Source organism: Cherax quadricarinatus, chromosome 10 (assembly GCF_038502225.1).
Source record: "Cherax quadricarinatus isolate ZL_2023a chromosome 10, ASM3850222v1, whole genome shotgun sequence".
NCBI lineage: Eukaryota > Metazoa > Arthropoda > Malacostraca > Decapoda > Parastacidae > Cherax > Cherax quadricarinatus.
This window is the reverse complement of record NC_091301.1, coordinates 42,386,784-42,404,930: the sequence shown is the minus strand read 5'-3', so window position 1 is coordinate 42,404,930 and position 18,147 is coordinate 42,386,784. Positions and strand designations below refer to the sequence as shown.

Here is an 18,147-nt window from a genome sequence, read left to right as displayed (position 1 = left end):
CACTGCCAGATATGTGATGGACGAGTTCCCAGCACTGCCAGACATGTGATGGACGAGTTCCCAGCACTGCCAGACATGTGATGGACGAGTTCCCAGCACTGCCAGACATGTGATGGACGAGTTCCCAGCACTGCCAGACATGTTGTGTTGGACGAGTTCCCAGCACTGCCAGATATGTGATGGACGAGTTCCCAGCACTGCCAGATATGTGATGGACGAGTTCCCAGCACTGCCAGACATGTGATGGACGAGTTCCCAGCACTGCCAGACATGTGATGGACGAGTTCCCAGCACTGCCAGACATGTTGTGTTGGACGAGTTCCCAGCACTGCCAGATATGTGATGGACGAGTTCCCAGCACTGCCAGACATGTGATGGACGAGTTCCCAGCACTGCCAGACATGTTGTGTTGGACGAGTTCCCAGCACTGCCAGATATGTGATGGACGAGTTCCCAGCACTGCCAGATATGTGATGGACGAGTTCCCAGCACTGCCAGACATGTGATGGACGAGTTCCCAGCACTGCCAGACATGTGATGGACGAGTTCCCAGCACTGCCAGACATGTGATGGACGAGTTCCCATCACTGCCAGACATGTTGTGTTGCACAAGTCCCCAGCACTGCCAGACATGTTGTGTTGTACACGTCCCCAGCACTGTCAGACATGCTGTGTTGTACAAGTCTCCGGCACTGCCAGACATGTTGTGTTGTACTAGTCCCAAGCACTACCAGACATGACATTGACAGTGTACCTCAAACTTTAATTATAAGGTAATTTCCGCTCTGTATAGAACATTAAAAAATCATGACTCAATAAAGCTCTACACTGTGGGGCGTCTTCTATAATTAAGGTTTGTTCTGCCCTTGTTTGTTAACTTTCTAATATACTCATGGGTAATACCCAGCGTCCAACACTGGCAGCCACTATGGCAGCCGCCACCAGCCACCTGGGCAACAGTACTGGGGTCACCACTTTCACTGTCACTTTCGCTGTCACTTTCACTCAATGCAACAGGGTTTGCAGGGTCAGATACTTTCTTCTCCCCCCCCCCTTCGCCCTGCGTTTATGTTATTGTTCTTTTTTGTCGTATATTGGTCAGACCACTGGTCTGAATTTTACTTGCTCTTTTAAAATGGTATAATCAATCCAATAACCTGACAAGTTTCACTGACCGGGGCCGGACACTTTTACATGTGAAAACTATGTGTGATGTGAGTCTTGTGTAGCCAATGTCCAGTCGCGCGAGAAGAGTTTCCCAAACGCGATATTGCTGAAAAGAAGTCAAGCAAGAACTCACCTTACTTTGAACAACAACAGTTTATTGTTCTCCAACCCGGACCAGCAGCGCTGGTATCGAGTAATCTGAAACAGAACTGGAAAATAGTCTGAAATGGGAAGATCCCTGCGAAGGACTGATAGGTGACAGAAAGGTCTGCAGGTTCATTGACATGTGCCTGTTGTGAAGATGACACAACCAGCGTTGAAAACGAAGAACAGTATAATGTGCTGAGCCAAAATTCCAGAGAAATGTTAACGAACTGCTACCATCAGAGGGTTTAGTCATCAGTGTACACAGCAGTAGCATGTGAGTGCAAGTAAAAATGCTCAAGGAAGAGAGAGTGCATGACCCACAACAGAGATACGAGACTGGAAAATGAAGGAAGAAGGGATATATTCGTAACATGGGTATCCTCCCAGGTGGGATGGAGAAGAAATCAACAAGGACATCCGGAAAGGGAGGCACATTGAAAGAAGGCAGCTAGAATCTGATGAAGGAAATTAAGATGACTTAATAATGAGGGCCTTGATTGAATATGTCAGCTTTACTAACGTCTGTGATTAATCTGTATGTTCACGAAGATCATGAAAGTAAACAAGATGACGTAGACAATAAATATCTGAACGGTCTTGTAATGAAGGAACATTAGACTCTGCATGTAAGGTTTTGAATGGGGACGAACGAAAGGAACCAACCATGCTTGAAGGACGACCTCAAGCATAGAAGTAATAGATGTTTGAAGCACATAAATGCATCTGGTTTCCATAAAAAAATTTAGGCAGTATCAAGAGGGCAAATTGTTCGCCTATCGGCCCCTCCCCTAGTTAAAAAAAAATAAGTAAATTCAGTCTACCAAGACACGCAGTTTTCAGAGATGTTCCGTGTAATTCCCACGACATCCAGCAATCAAAATGGAGGCCAAGAAATTTAAGTTTGGCAGACCGGGATAGGGAAACCATTCAGGGAAGGTGTGAAGCAGAGAATGACAGAGAGCAGGGTGAATATAATTAAGTTCGTTTTGGATACTGAGAATAAGAAGCCGTGTGATGTAGCCCAGCTGGACGTTCAGACAAACTGCACTCTCTAAGGAGGTGGATACTTGTTGAATGTTTCTGCCAGCACAACAATAGCGAAACCATCCACATATATAAATGACCAAATTCCATGAGGTAATAGTAAGACTAGACCATTAATAGCTAACAGAAGCAGATTTGGGCTATAAAAACAACCTTGTAGAGTGATTCCTGCTTGAATAAAGTATGGTTAAATTTGATATTGCTCCGAATACTGACGTGTCGATCTGTCATGAAAGTCTTGAGAAAAAGTGAAATTTGTTTTCGCATGCTAAACGAGTGGGCCCGAATTAAGGTTTAATATCACCATGCAGTGTCATAAGTTTTCTTCCAAATCGAAGAAAGACTGATGCCACAAATCGATCGTCGCGAAATTACATATTGAGATGGATATATAATCAATAGTGGAAAGGCCCCTTGTGTATCCAAACAACTGATGTCAATAGACAGCTTTGTTTCTTCTAGTATCACTTCGGTCTCCTCTTAAATATGTATGCCATCAGTTTGTAAATAGATCTAGTAAGGTCTACGGGTCACTTATTGTGGAGGCATCGTGGTTCAGCATGCTTGGTCTTTTGGAAATGACGGAACACAGCAGACTTCCACCAGAGGAGTAACACTAGCATGTCTGACTAGACATCCTGATACTGTAGGTTTGATGCCGAGGAATGTAAATGCTGAAGCATAAGAACATGTATATCATCAGGCTCAGCTGCTCTAGGCTCACAGTTGGACAACACTGATGTAAGTTCAAGAGCAGTTAATGAAACATTGCAGTATACTTACAGCAGTGAATTCCAAGAAGGAAACCTGGGCAAAGTGATATCCAATCACTTTTTCGAATTCAACTGGATCAGCTAATTCCTAACCAGCATTGTCAAGGAGTGGAGCTGATTCTGACGAGTACTTCCCTGCCAGTTATTATCCCACTTTGGTCCATGTTGCACTCACAGAAGTATCTGCTTATATGACGCATACAATCTCGCTTGTTTTAAATTTAAATAGACAGCAATATTATGATTATATCCTTACTGGCCCCAAGCGAGGCACGTTGGAGTCGGATGGCCCTGGAACAATCTGGTGTCCATCAGAGTGCGCACTTACGAAAATGCTTACCTAATAGTGAGTCCAGCAGCCTAAAGAAGAGATGTAACAAATGTAATAACTCGCCAATGGAGGATGCATCAATGATGGGAGAAAAGAAGAGTAACATGTAACATATGGCACGATCAATTTGCAACTGAGCCCGACGATAAGGATGGTTTTAGGAAAGGAAAGTGAGAATGATAGGAGAGTTGCTTTGACAAGGTTTCTTCACGAAGCATGTTGTAGAAAATACTGTATATTTTCCACACATGTGATGCATATAAACCAGAGTTGTCACTGGAAAAATGGGCTTCTTCCATGGTGGTGGTTGCTCCAACTTTCACCTTTTAGACCTTCCTTGTGAAGTTCCAAGCAATCCTATTAATGACTCCCATTATATCCCAAAGGGAAATCAACATTTCTTTACATCTAGAAATCTTGAAATCTATTTCACCTCTGTTTTTCTCGTCCAATCACAGCAAGTATGCGCGCTGGGTTTTTGTTTATATCCAGGATCTTAAAGAACAGACTTTAAAGGCATTCAAGGAAGGTTACTTTGTAGTGAAAGAAAATCAGAGAAGCAGTTTTCAGCGATTTCCATAGACAAGTCATGAGTAACTGAAGGAGTGATTGAACTAACACAAGATCCAGCATCTCTTGTTAAATGGTCCCTTTGTGGACAATAGTAAGTCAGTTGCTCCAGGACTTTGGGGGAGACTACACAGACCAGAAATCAGATTTTTTTTCCATCATGACTAGGGGAAAAAGGCAGCAGACTATCTTCCTCACTGATGTCCTAAACTATGTTATTGTTATTCGAAGCCGATGAAATAATTTCCTAGAAAATGTAGATCTAGTGAGTTTGAATGAATTTTTTTTTTTACCAACAATGATTCAATCAGGAATTTTGAAAAGCGAGAACAAGAGGAGTACGACAGCTTTGTGAAAGATGTTATCACTGAGACGAAAAAACAACTGAAGAACATATTATGAAGAACTCCTTCCTTTTTTTAAATAATATAAAAACAGTACACGCAAGCAAAAGAAAGTTCAGTTCTTCAAGCGTTCCAGCTCTTTCTTTTCCCAAATGTTCTTCAAGCGTTCCAGCTCTGTCTTCTCCCCAATGTACATTGCAACAAATACACGTGAATGTGATCTTGACTCGTTCTTCTCCCATGAGGGTCAAGCTCTTCCTCCATCCATGGAAGAGAATGAAGAAGTGATGTCTCATTCAAATAAATCAGATGACATCGGCATCTTGAGAAAGAAGTTGATAATTCACTGTTTTTTTTTTAAGTGTATCAAGCTTTGTTGTATGATTGCCTTCTTGTAGATGATGGTGGAGCACTCATCCACACGCTGGTTCCCCAAGATGGAATTTCAATCTTCAAAAACTATTATACAAAGGTACGTGTTTCAGGAAGCACGTTCAGAGGGACACCCATAGACAAGAATCCATCAAAGATGGCACCAGATTATTGTGAAGAACAGGAATGCGTTTAAAAGTTGGACCGATGGTTGAAATACCTGGAAAATGGTCTGAGTTCCTCAAAGACAGCAAAAATAAATTAGAACTCTTTCAGCACTTGAGAGAAGATCCCGTCAAGACCCAGTGTTCTCCAGGTGATCAATACATCTCCAACGTTGGAAGGTGATTTACATATCTCCAGTGTTGGAGTGTCATCTGTATATCTGCAGTATTGTAGGAAAACAGTTAAGCACTGGGGACTATGCCAAGACATGAATGGAGATTTCTACCAAGAGGAAACAGACACATGACTCGTTCTGCATATTCTTAATGTACTGAGAACAGGTCGTTCAAATATTTAGGAGGGGACCTTCGACTATGATACTGTGATCATTCTTACGTATTGAATTTCCTCTCTTTAGATCCACATCTGCTACCATTTATTTATTTATTTATTTATTTCCAATTTGTGCACACATACAGAGGTACAAAAAAAATACAGCTTCGACAATGGGAAGCATCAATGCATTATGAACATCAGGAAATACTAGGTAGAAAACTATGTAGTCTCTTGACTCTCGAAATCATAATGACACGATTGCAAACAAACCATACCTAGTTGGATGAACCTTATTGAAGCTAGCTGGCCCAGTGGCTAACGCGACCGTCTGGAGTTTTGAGACTCTCTGATCGCAAGTTCTAACCCCACCTGTGGTATGGTTTATGTAGTCACTTCCTCTCTTTGCTGAAGTTATTGACTCTGATTCAACTTCTGTCCTGAAAGGCCATTCAAAACGCCTTTGTTTTAAAGCCGTGCAGAAGTGCACTGATGATGTTATTGAGGCTATGGGTTCCTTCCAGCCCTTTAATTAACTGAAGATAGAAAGTTGGCGCTTCAAATTCTTTAAACATTTCATTATTCAGGTCTGTGGAGGAGGTACGAATTCAGTGAACCAGCTTAGGAAGCAGTTGCTCTTGACAGCGAAAACACGGAATGTAAAGATAATTACAACGACTCGGAGCGCTCTGTACCAGCACTGTCAAAGGTCTCTCTACCAGGCCAGTACTTGAATCTCTGCCTATGATCAATTAGAGAACCAGACTCCTGCCTGCATGGTTGGAAAAAAAAAGGAGCTAAAGGGAAGCTTGTTCCACAGTGAATTCCCATCCCACGAGGTGCAGCGATGTAGCAGTATCTGATAGTGTGTGATTGTTGAAAACCTTGTAGCTTATGTTGCAGCTGCAACAAGAAAGGGTTACGATACATAGATCTCCGTACATGACTGTACGAAACTCTTTCACTTCCAGTACTGTACTATTATGACTGCGACTGCTACAGTTATGACTGCTTCAGTTCTACCGAAATAATGATTGCTTCTTTCTTTCTCTGTTGAACATTGATTAACATTGAGCCTCGCATAATTCATATTTACTCTGATGTTTGTTGTTTTAGGATGGTCACTATCATCTCAGTTGGTGGCTAATAAACTCCTCTAAAATGTTTGCTATAATGCAATGTTTTAAATATATGCTGTGATGGAAATATAGATTATCATATGTTTTGGAGAATTTTTACGATAAAAATAGCTCTTATATGTTTCAGATATATTAAACATTTCAGACTGGTATATTAGGCTTAAAAAATGAGAATTATACGATGGTCATTAAGGTTGCATGTCACCTGTGCATCACCAGTCACCAATACTTTATTCCCTAAGACAGGAATTAAAGACAACTCTCACTTTATACTGGCCGAAACACACCTCGGTGTATATATATATATATATATATATATATATATATATATATATATATATATATATATATATATATATATATATATATATATATATATATATTCAGAGATATATATACCTCAGTGAATATATAAATGAGATACATGAACATCAGTGTACATACTGAGAGATACACACATCAGTGGACATACACTGAGAGATACAGTGAGACACTATCCTGTACCATTGTTAACACTACTGTATCACTGCTGACATTATATTGTATCACAGCTGACACTGTGCTGTATCACTGCTGATATGTTGTAGCACTGCTGACACTGTGCTGTATCACTGTTGACACTGTGCTGTATCACTGCTGACACTGTGCTGTATCACTGCCGACACTGTCCTGCTATATCATTGTTGACACTGTAGTGTAACACTGCTGACACTATACTGTATCACTGCTGACACTGTGCTGCTGTACCATTGTTGGCACTGTACTGTATCACTGCTAACATTGTTATATCACTGCTGACACTATGCTGTATCACTTTTGACTCTGTGCTGTATCACTACTGACACTGTGCTGTATCACTGCTGGCACTGTGCTGTATCACTGCTGACACTGTCCTGCTGTATCATTGTTGACACTGTGCTGTATCACTGCTGATATTATGCTGTATCACTGCTGACACTGTGCTGCTGTATCATTGTTGACACTGTACTGTACCATTGCTGACATTGTGCTGAATCACTGCTGACATTATGCTGAATCACTGCTGAAACTGTAGTGTAACACTGCTGACACTATGCTTATTACTGCTGACACTGTGATGCTGTATCACTGCTGACACTGTCCTGCTGTATCACTGCTGACACTGTCCTGCTGTATCACTGCTGACACTGTGCTGTATCACTATTGACGCTGTGCTGTATCACTGCTTGCATTGTGCTGTATCACTGCTTGGATTGTGCTGTATCACTGCTGTATCACAGCTGACACTGTCCTGCATCACTGCTGACACTGTCCTGTATCACCGCTGACACTGTGCTTTGTAACTGCTGACACTTCTCTGTCACTACTGAAACTGTACTGTATAACTGCTGACACTGTGCTGCATCACTGCTGACACTGTCCTGTATCACTGTTGACACTGCTCTGTCACTGTTGACTCTGTGCTGTATCACTGCTGATACTGTGCTGCATCACTGCTGACACTGTGCCCTACCACTGCTGACACTGCTGTATCACTGTTGACACTGCTCTGTCACTGTTGACTCTGTGCTGTATCACTGCTGACACTGTGCTGTATCACTGCTGACACTGCTGCATCACTACTGACACTGTCCTGTATTACTGCTGACACTGTACCGTATCACTGCTGACCTTGTGCTATATCACTACTGAAACCGTGATGTATCACTGCTGATAATGTGCTGTATCTCTGCTGACACTGTTCTGTATCTCTGCTGACACTGTTCTGTATCACTGCTGACACTGTTCTGTATCTCTGCTGACACTGTTCTGTATCACTGCTGACACTGTTCTGTATTACTGCTGACACTGTACTGTATCACTGCTTACCTTGTGCTAAATCACTACTGACACTGCGATGTATCACTGCTGATAATGTGCTGTATCACTGTTGACACTGCTGACATTGTGCTGTATCACTGCTAAAAATGTGCTGTATCACTGCTAAAACTGTGCTATATCACCGCTGACACTGCTCTGTATCACTGTTGACATTGTGCTGTATCACCGCTGACACTGTGGTGTATCAATGCTAAACAGATGCTGTATCACTGCTGACACTGCTGTGTCACTGCTAGAACTGTGCTGTATCACTGCTGAAACTGTGCTATATCTCTGCTTACACTGTGCTGTAGTATTGCTGACACTGCTTTTATCACTGCTGATACTGTGCTGTATCACTGCTGACACTGCTGTATCACTGTTGTCACTGCTGTATCACTGCTAACACTGAGCTGTATCACTGCTGATATTGTGCTGTATCTCTGCTGACACTGCTGTATCACTGCTGACACAGTGCTGTATCATTGCTAACACTGTGCTGTATCACTGCTGTATCACTGCTGACACAGTGCTGTATCATTGCTAACACTGTGCTGTATCTGCTGACACTGCTGCATCACTGCTGACACAGTGCTGTATCATTGCTAACACTGTGCTGTATCTCTGCTGACACTGCTGCATCACTGCTGACACAGTGCTGTATCATTGCTAACACTGTGCTGTATCTCTGCTGACACTGCTGCATCACTGCTGACACAGTGCTGTATCATTGCTAACACTGTGCTGTATCACTGCTGACACTGCTGTATCACTGCTGACACAGTGCTGTATCATTGCTAACACTGTGCTGTATCTCTGCTGACACTGCTGCATCACTGCTGACACAGTGCTGTATCATTGCTAACACTGTGCTGTATCTCTGCTGACACTGCTGCATCACTGCTGACACAGTGCTGTATCATTGCTAACACTGTGCTGTATCACTGCTGACACTGATGTATCACTGCTGACAATGTTCTGTATCACTGCTGACACTGCAGATGTAGTATACACAGACTCCGCGGAAACCTTCGACAAGTGTGATTGTGGTACAATAGCGCACAAAATGCGAGATAAATAGATAACAGAAAAAGTGGGTAGATGGTCTTTCTAACCAATAGAACACAAGGAGTAATAATAAACAGAGTCAGTCAGAGGCGGCTATAGTGAAAATCTCTGTTCCACAAGGTACAGTACTCGTCCCCATCCTTTTCCTCATCCTCATATCTGGTTTTATTGTCTCTACTGTAATATACCTGTGACTGGTTTCAGTGTCACTACTGAGGCATACCCATGACTGGTTTCACTGTCACTACCGTGGTATACCTATGACTGGTTTCACTGTCACTATTGAGGTATACCGTGACTGGTTTAACTGCCACTACTGAGGTATACCCGTAACTGGTTTCAGTGTCACTATTGAGGTATACATGCGGCTGGTTTCACTGTCACTACTGAGGTATACCTGTGACTGGTTTCACTGTCACTACCGTGGTATACCTGCGGCTGGTTTCACTGTCACTACTGAGGTATACCTGTGACTGGTTTCACTGTCACTACCGTGGTATACCCGTGACTGGTTTCACTGTCACTACCGTGGTATACCCGTGACTGGTTTCACTGTCACTACTGAGGTATTCCCGTGACTGGTTTCACTGTCACTACTGAGGTATTCCCGCGAGTGGTTTCACTCTCACTACTGAGGTATACCTGCGACTGGTTTCATTTCCACTATCGAGGTATACCCGTGACTTATTTCACTGTCAGTACTGAGATATACTCGTGACTGATTTCGCTGTCATTACTGAGGTATACTTGTGACTGATTTCACTTTCACTATTCAGCTATACCCGTGACTGCATTCACTGCCACTACTGAGGTATACCTGTAAGTGGTTTCACTCACTACTGAGATATACCTGTGACTGGTTTCACTGTCAGTACTGAGGTATACCCGTGACTGGTTTTACTGTCGCTGAGGTATACCTGGGACTGGTTTCGCTGTCACTACTGAGGTATACCCGTGGCTTGTTTCAATGTAGCTTAAGCATACCTGGGACTTTTTTTCACTGTCACTACTGAGGTATACTTGTGACTGGTTTCACTGTCACTTCTGAGGTATACCTCTGACTGGCTTCCAGAGTTTTGAGTTCTCCGGCAGTATAGTGTAAAGCGAGCAACTCCTCCCGTGGTCCTGCAGGTTCGCATCACAACATCCTCCAGGAAGTTCAGTAATTCCATCTTGAAGTCTCGTACCTTAGGATAGGATTTCGTTCGGATTTTTAACCCCGGAGGGTTAGCCACCCAGGATAACCCAAGAAAGTCAGTGCGTCATCGAGGACTGTCTAACTTATTTCTATTGGGGTCCTTAATCTTGTCCCCCAGGATGCGACCCACACCAGTCGACTAACACCCAGGTACCTATTTGCTGCTAGGTGAACAGGACAAGAGGTGTAAGGAAACGTGTCGAATGTTTCCACCCGCCGGGAATCGAACCCGGGCCCTCCGTGTGTGAAGCGGGAGCTTTAGCCACCAGGCCACCGGTGGTGATAATATTGATATTGCTCTTGGGCTGTGTCATGCACGAGTTGGTATGAGAATTAAGAGATGTTTAACGATTAATATAAATGTTTAAGTTGATCATACGCTTTTCAGCGACTGTTGACTTGACTTAGAATGCAGTGGTGAAAGTAGGACAAGTACAGAGAGAACCAGCAGAGGTGAGTGAAAGTAACGCAGGTGCCAGTCCCCAGGAGTACATAAACAGTAGTAAGGAGAGAAAGAAAGTTTTTTGTAGTGACAGTAAAAGGCTGGGCTTTAAAGAAGCATGTCTGACGCCACTATTATTGTTCGGCTGTACGGTATTATAGATGAATTTAGAAGTATGTGTTAATATAAAGGGGATTGAGCATCACAGGAGGTAGAGAATTTAAGATATGAGTCGGCACGACTTGTCTGTAGATGGTTTAGTACCAGTGAGAGGTTATGAAGCTGCAGGTGCTGGCGAGTTTGAAAGAGCGTGGACAAGGGCACTCAAATTAAACTGAAAACAGCAAGTTGAAGGAAGGGCAGAAGGAGAACTAGTGAGAGTTCTGTATTGGAATATTTGAGAATTAATATATAAATGATAATATTTATATCAGCAGATGGATTTTGTATCTTCAGATGGATTTATATTAACATATGAATTTATATCAACAGCTGAATTTATATCAACAGATGTATTTGTATCAACAGATGTATTTGTATCAACAGATGTATTTATATCAACAGATGTATTTGTATCAACAGATGTATTTATATCAACAGATGTATTTGTATCAACAGATGTATTTATATCAACAGATGTATTTATATCAACAGATGTATTTATATCAACAGATGTATTTATATCAACAGATGTATTTGTATCAACAGATGTATTTATATCAACAGATGTATTTGTATCAACAGATGTATTTATATCAACAGATGTATTTATATCAACAGATGTATTTATATCAACAGATGTATTTATATCAACAGATGTATTTATATCAACAGATGTATTTGTATCAACAGATGTATTTATATCAACAGATGTATTTGTATCAACAGATGTATTTATATCAACAGATGTATTTGTATCAACAGATGTATTTGTATCAACAGATGTATTTATATCAACAGATGTATTTATATCAACAGATGTATTTATATCAACAGATGTATTTATATCAACAGATGTATTTGTATCAACAGATGTATTTATATCAACAGATGTATTTGTATCAACAGATGTATTTATATCAACAGATGTATTTATATCAACAGATGTATTTATATCAACAGATGTATTTATATCAACAGATGTATTTGTATCAACAAATACAAAAAAGAGGTATTATACATCACGTTAACAAAAGAGGTTCTAAAGCTAAATTTTCAAAATGGCGAGCAGTGACCATCTTAGATTTATGCAAAATACCAGAGATGACCGAAGATAAAGACTTGGCCACGAAGCTTAATTTGTTGTTGGACTCCATTGGAAGACAAAGCCGTCAAAAACTAATTGGTCTGACTTCTGAGCGCTGGACGCACCAATAATTCGAAAGTCCGGTGATGATGGCATTGCAGTTCCGGAGTAAAAAGTTACACTTTTAGTCACTTACACGACTCCCATGTTTCTGTAGTGTGTATAATATGCTGTATATAATTAATAACTATTTTGAGAGTTCTTCCATTACAGTAGCTGTGCATGAAGCAAAATTTATTTGATGAGTTAGGCTCCATGTTTGCATCTCGGAAACCAACGATATAGGTAAAACAATTTGTCTCATCAAGCACCATTTGGGAGCTTCTATAAAATAAATACGTAAACTACATGTTCCCACATTGGTGAAGGATGAAAGTGTTTCTGTACACAGGTGCTACAGTCACATCGGTCGTGTGGGCGGGAAGCAGCTGGTGTCGCTGGGAATATTCTGTGTCAACTGGTGGAACTTGGGCACCGTTTACCACGAGCTCTTCCATACACTGGGTTTCTACCACGAGCACACCCGGCCAGATCGAGACTACTACATCGAAGTAATGTGGAACAACATCGCCGATGGTCAGGCTCAGAACTTCCTCAAGCGTTCCTTCAACTCCGTCGCCCTTACTGACATGCCTTATGATATAAGTGAGTGTCATTGTTATGTGTAGCAGATGTTGAGTGCTAATGTATGTGTAGCAGATGTTGAGTGTTATTGTAAGTGTAACAGATGTTGAGTGTTACTGTAAGTGTAGCAGATGTTGAGTCATTGCAAGTGTAGCAGATGTTGAGTTATTGTAAGCGCAGCAGATGTTGAGTGTTATTGTAAATGTAAGAGATGTTGAGAGTCATTAGTGAGTTTTATAAGCAATTGGAGAACACAGAGTTTTAGGTGAGTAGAGGCGTGAAATACACTGCGAGATATTAATCAAGACTCAAACTTGACGATTCATAAGAATATACACTTGCCTTATCCCGGATAAGACTAGTGAATATATGATAATCCTGTGGATTATCTCATCCCTGACCTGAGGATTATCTAATCCCTGACCTGAAAACCATGTTATCCCAGACCTCAGGTTTATGTTATCCCTGACCTGAAAACCATGTTATTTCTGTCCTGAGGACCATGTTATCCCTGACCTGAGAACCATGTTATCCCTGACCTGAGGACCATGTTATCTCTCACTTAAAGACAATTTTTTCCCTGACCCAAGAACCATGTTATTTCTGACATGAGGACCATGTTATCCCTGACATGAAGACAATGTTATCCCTGACTTGAGGACCATGTTATCCCTGACCTGAGAACAATGTTATCCCTGACCTGAAGACCATGTTATCCTTGATCTGAGGACCATGTTATCCTTGATATGAGGACCATGTTATCCCTGACCTGAGGACCATGTTATCCCTGGCCTGAGGACCATGTTATCCCTGACCTGAGGACCATGCTATACCTGACCTGAGGACCATGTTATCCCTGACCTGTTGGTAGTGAGATACGTATTAAAGGTTCATAAAAGTTCGCAGCTATCTCAGAAACTGAACACTGAATATGAGTGACGTTTTCGACGGTCCTGGACCATGAAGCCGTTGCTTGATAGTGGACCAGGAAGGAGGAACCAAAACGTCGTTGGGTCTTCCTTTTCAAATATGAGATTCATTGAGAAGTTTTTCAACCTACCAATCAGGGTAGGCCCACTGTCGTGCTCCTACATTTTTAGTATGGGTCAGTAGGCCCACTGTCGTGCTCCTGCATTCTTAGTATGGGTCAGTAGGCCCACTGTCGTGCTCCTGCATTCTTAGTATGGGTCAGTAGGCCCACTGTCGTGCTCCTGCATTCTTAGTATGGGTCAGTAGGCCCACTGTCGTGCTCCTGCATTCTTAGTATGGGTCAGTAGGCCCACTGTCGTGCTCCTGCATTCTTAGTATGGGTCAGTAGGCCCACTGTCGTGCTCCTGCATTCTTAGTATGGGTCAGTAGGCCCACTGTCGTGCTTCTGCATTCTTAGTATGGGTCAGTAGGCCCACTGTGGTGCTTCTGCATTCTTAGTATGGGTCAGTAGGCCCACTGTCGTGCTCCTGCATTCTTAGTATGGGTCAGTAGGCCCACTGTCGTGCTTCTGCATTCTTAGTATGGGTCAGTAGGCCCACTGTCGTGCTCCTGCATTCTTAGTATGGGTCAGTAGGCCCACTGTCGTGCTTCTGCATTCTTAATATGGGTCAGTAGGCCCACTGTGGTGCTTCTGCATTCTTAATATGGGTCAGTAGGCCCACTGTGGTGCTTCTGCATTCTTAGTATGGGTCAGTAGGCCCACTGTCGTGCTCCTGCATTCTTAGTATGGGTCAGTAGGCCCACTGTCGTGCTTCTGCATTCTTAATATGGGTCAGTAGGCCCACTGTGGTGCTTCTGCATTCTTAATATGGGTCAGTAGGCCCACTGTCGTGCTTCTGCATTCTTAATATGGGTCAGTAGGCCCACTGTGGTGCTTCTGCATTCTTAATATGGGTCAGTAGGCCCACTGTGGTGCTTCTGCATTCTTAGTATGGGTCAGTAGGCCCACTGTCGTGCTCCTGCATTATTAGTATGGGTCAGTAGGCCCACTGTCGTGCTTCTGCATTCTTAATATGGGTCAGTAGGCCCACTGTGGTGCTTCTGCATTCTTAATATGGGTCAGTAGGCCCACTGTGGTGCTTCTGCATTCTTAATATGGGTCAGTAGGCCCACTGTGGTGCTTCTGCATTCTTAATATGGGTCAGTAGGCCCACTGTGGTGCTTCTGCATTCTTAGTATGGGTCAGTAGGCCCACTGTCGTGCTCCTGCATTCTCAGTATGGGTCAGTAGGCCCACTGTCGTGCTTCTGCATTCTTAATATGGGTCAGTAGGCCCACTGTGGTGCTTCTGCATTCTTAATATGGTTCAGTAGGCCCACTGTCGTGCTTCTGCATTCTTAATATGGGTCAGTAGGCCCACTGTGGTGCTTCTGCATTCTTAATATGGGTCAGTAGGCCCACTGTGGTGCTTCTGCATTCTTAGGTTCTTATGTTCTTGCCTTCTCTTACAGAATCAGTTATGCACTACAGTCCCTTTGCCTTCGGCAAGTGGTCCTTCCTCACCCCCACCATCAGATCCAGACGCATCGGCTACAGCTTCCTCAGGGCAGGAGTGCCATCTAAGGTTAGAAAAACTTAGTTATTAAAGTTTACATTATCATCTAAGCAAGTAACAATATTTCCTGTCATATATCTTGATCTTAAGTGTCACCACAAGACCCACTATCCTCCTCCTAATCCAGAATCAATGAATAATTGTAAATAATTTAAAAAGTGGCAGTAATAAAGTAATGATTTTACTAACAAAATTCTTCTTATTATTATTATTATTATACATTTTTATTAAACCTTATTATTATTTATTATGCGTAATCACAGAGCACATACAAGGGCGTTATTTTTATATTATTCTTATTATGTGTTACGCTTTTGACTGTGTAATGTAATAAAAGTCGTGGCTCCTGAATGGTAAACGACCTGCCTAGTATAAGGGCATATATATTATTTAAAATAGAAAAAGAAACCACTCTGGGCCAGCTTGTACCTTCACACTAAATGTGGAGACAATATTAAATTTATTATAAGGACACAAAAACTCACAATATATATATATATATATATATATATATATATATATATATATATATATATATATATATATATATATATAAACACTGATCTCTGGCTGAAGGAGACTCGAACCTACGAACCTTGGAACAAGGTACGAGGTGCTTTACCAATCTACCCACCCTGGACCAATACCTTGCAGTCCAGTTTGCGCTAGACTTTGATCCAAGGCAGCTCTTGCGAATTCCTTGCATTGTTAATATCTCTAGCAAGGCTGATGCATGCAGGGGATGAGATGAAAAGTTGTATATATATATAGATATATATATATATATATATATATATATATATATATATATATATATATATATATATATATATTAATACATATTAAACTTACATAAACAGCATACAACCTATTCTATATACAAAATAACACGTCATTACACCTTCAGGAAATTTCCGCGCGCGCTCACCCAAAAATCAAAAAATTATGGTAATTGAGTTATATATACCGAAAAATAGCTTAACTCTTTGGCAACACAATAGTACCAGAATGAATGTTCTACGACGTTTCTACAAGAAATTATAGTCATTTATATCAGGTATGGTGACGGCGATGTGGGGAGCGAGTCTGCTCACAGTCTATATATTTTTTGGAAATTTTTCCTTGTTTTTTATCTCTTTTTCTTGCATTATTCTTTCTAATATAATAACTGACTATTTGGCATCATAAAACAGTAGGCGGAGCTTATCCGTAGACTTAGAGCCAACTAGGCACCATATGGGAACGCTCGGCTCCAGAGAGTGCCAGTAGAAATCACTTCATTATTACGCTTATATCAGCTTATATATCAACTCTACGGCTTATTTATCTATCAGAATTGATCTAATATGATATAATAAACACTATAAATAACATACAAACATGTTATATACTCTAGACTGAATAAAATAGGCCATAATATGGCGAGAGATTATCGTGAATATTTCGATATATATGAGTTACTCCTCTCCATGCCGTCTTTGAGTAAGAGAAAACGGTGTTTTGAAGAGGATAACTGCACTAGAACATCAGTTTACTAAGAAATACACCCAAACAAACGCGATTTTCGCGATTTTTTTTTTTTTTTTTGAGACGTGGGGCCGGCCGGCGCTCCAGGCCGATATCTCGCAGGTAACTTATTCACCTAAATTCCGTAATTCTTCCTTTATTACTTAATTAAATGGAATAATATTCACAGAAATTGTAGAATAATGATTTCTCTATTTTGCCCCATTTCATTTTTGGAAATATTCCAAATACTTTCGGAGTTATGTGGGAGTAAAGGGCAGATTTTTTTGCAACATTCCAGGAACTAACAAACTTTATTTTTTTGTGAAATAAAGATAAGTTATTTAGAGGCAAGATTTTGGAGTAAATACGTATAAGCATTGTTCTATCGGCACCAAGTGTTCAAACAACCTTACGTAGTCCCACATAGGAATAAATTTGGGCACAAGGGCATTTTCAGTAAATCAGTCTTTTCTCAGTTGTTGTTTGAGGTATATTTTTGATAAATATTTTCAATAAAGAGTGAAAACACTTTGTCTTGTGCACCAAAACTGGAGGAAATCGGACGGTAAACAAAAGAGTTACAATTTTTGCCCAACGCCCCCCTTCACTTACACACATTAGGTCACCAGCACACTTCTACCAGTGAGTACAGAACATGACACCCGGTGGCCTGGTGGCTAAAGCTCCCGCTTCACACACGGAGGGCCCGGGTTCGATTCCCGGCGGGTGGAAACATTTCGACACGTTTCCTTACACCTGTTGTCCTGTTCACCTAGCAGCAAATAGGTACCTGGGTGTTAGTCGACTGGTGTGGGTCGCATCCTGGGGGACAAGATTAAGGACCCCAATGGAAATAAGTTAGACAGTCCTCGATGACGCACTGACTTTCTTGGGTTATCCTGGGTGGCTAACCCTCTGGGGTTAAAAATCCGAACGAAATCTTATCTTCTACCGGCTCTTAGCCTGCTAGCAGTACTCTGTACATGAGTTCTCTCCCCAAAACTTAAACAGGCCACTGCACACAAGGGCCTTACAGGTAAACATGAGAGCACCAAAAACCAATGAAATAACCTATGGTGTAAACACACAAAAAATCACCATCCCTACAAACACCAAACCCTGACGTCTTAGTGCATCTTGCTGCAGCTGCTGTGCTCCACCTACTGACTCAAAACACACCTCACTCCTCTCCTGGCCGCTCTGATGGCCAGGAATAATACTTCTGGTTTCAG

At 41.7% G+C, this 18,147-nt stretch overlaps 1 protein-coding gene across 3 annotated transcripts in view; it reads left to right on the top strand.

The window, feature by feature from the left end:
• Positions 1-18,147, top strand: part of LOC128688058 (astacin-like metalloprotease toxin 3) — a 99,510-nt gene that overhangs the window by 36,279 nt on the left and 45,084 nt on the right. For all 3 annotated transcript variants that reach the window (XM_070083797.1, XM_070083796.1, XM_070083795.1), the window contains 2 exons: positions 12,630-12,883; positions 15,303-15,415. In XM_070083797.1, the coding sequence (XP_069939898.1) occupies positions 12,630-12,883; positions 15,303-15,415 (367 nt within the window). The remainder of the gene's footprint in view (positions 1-12,629; positions 12,884-15,302; positions 15,416-18,147) is intronic.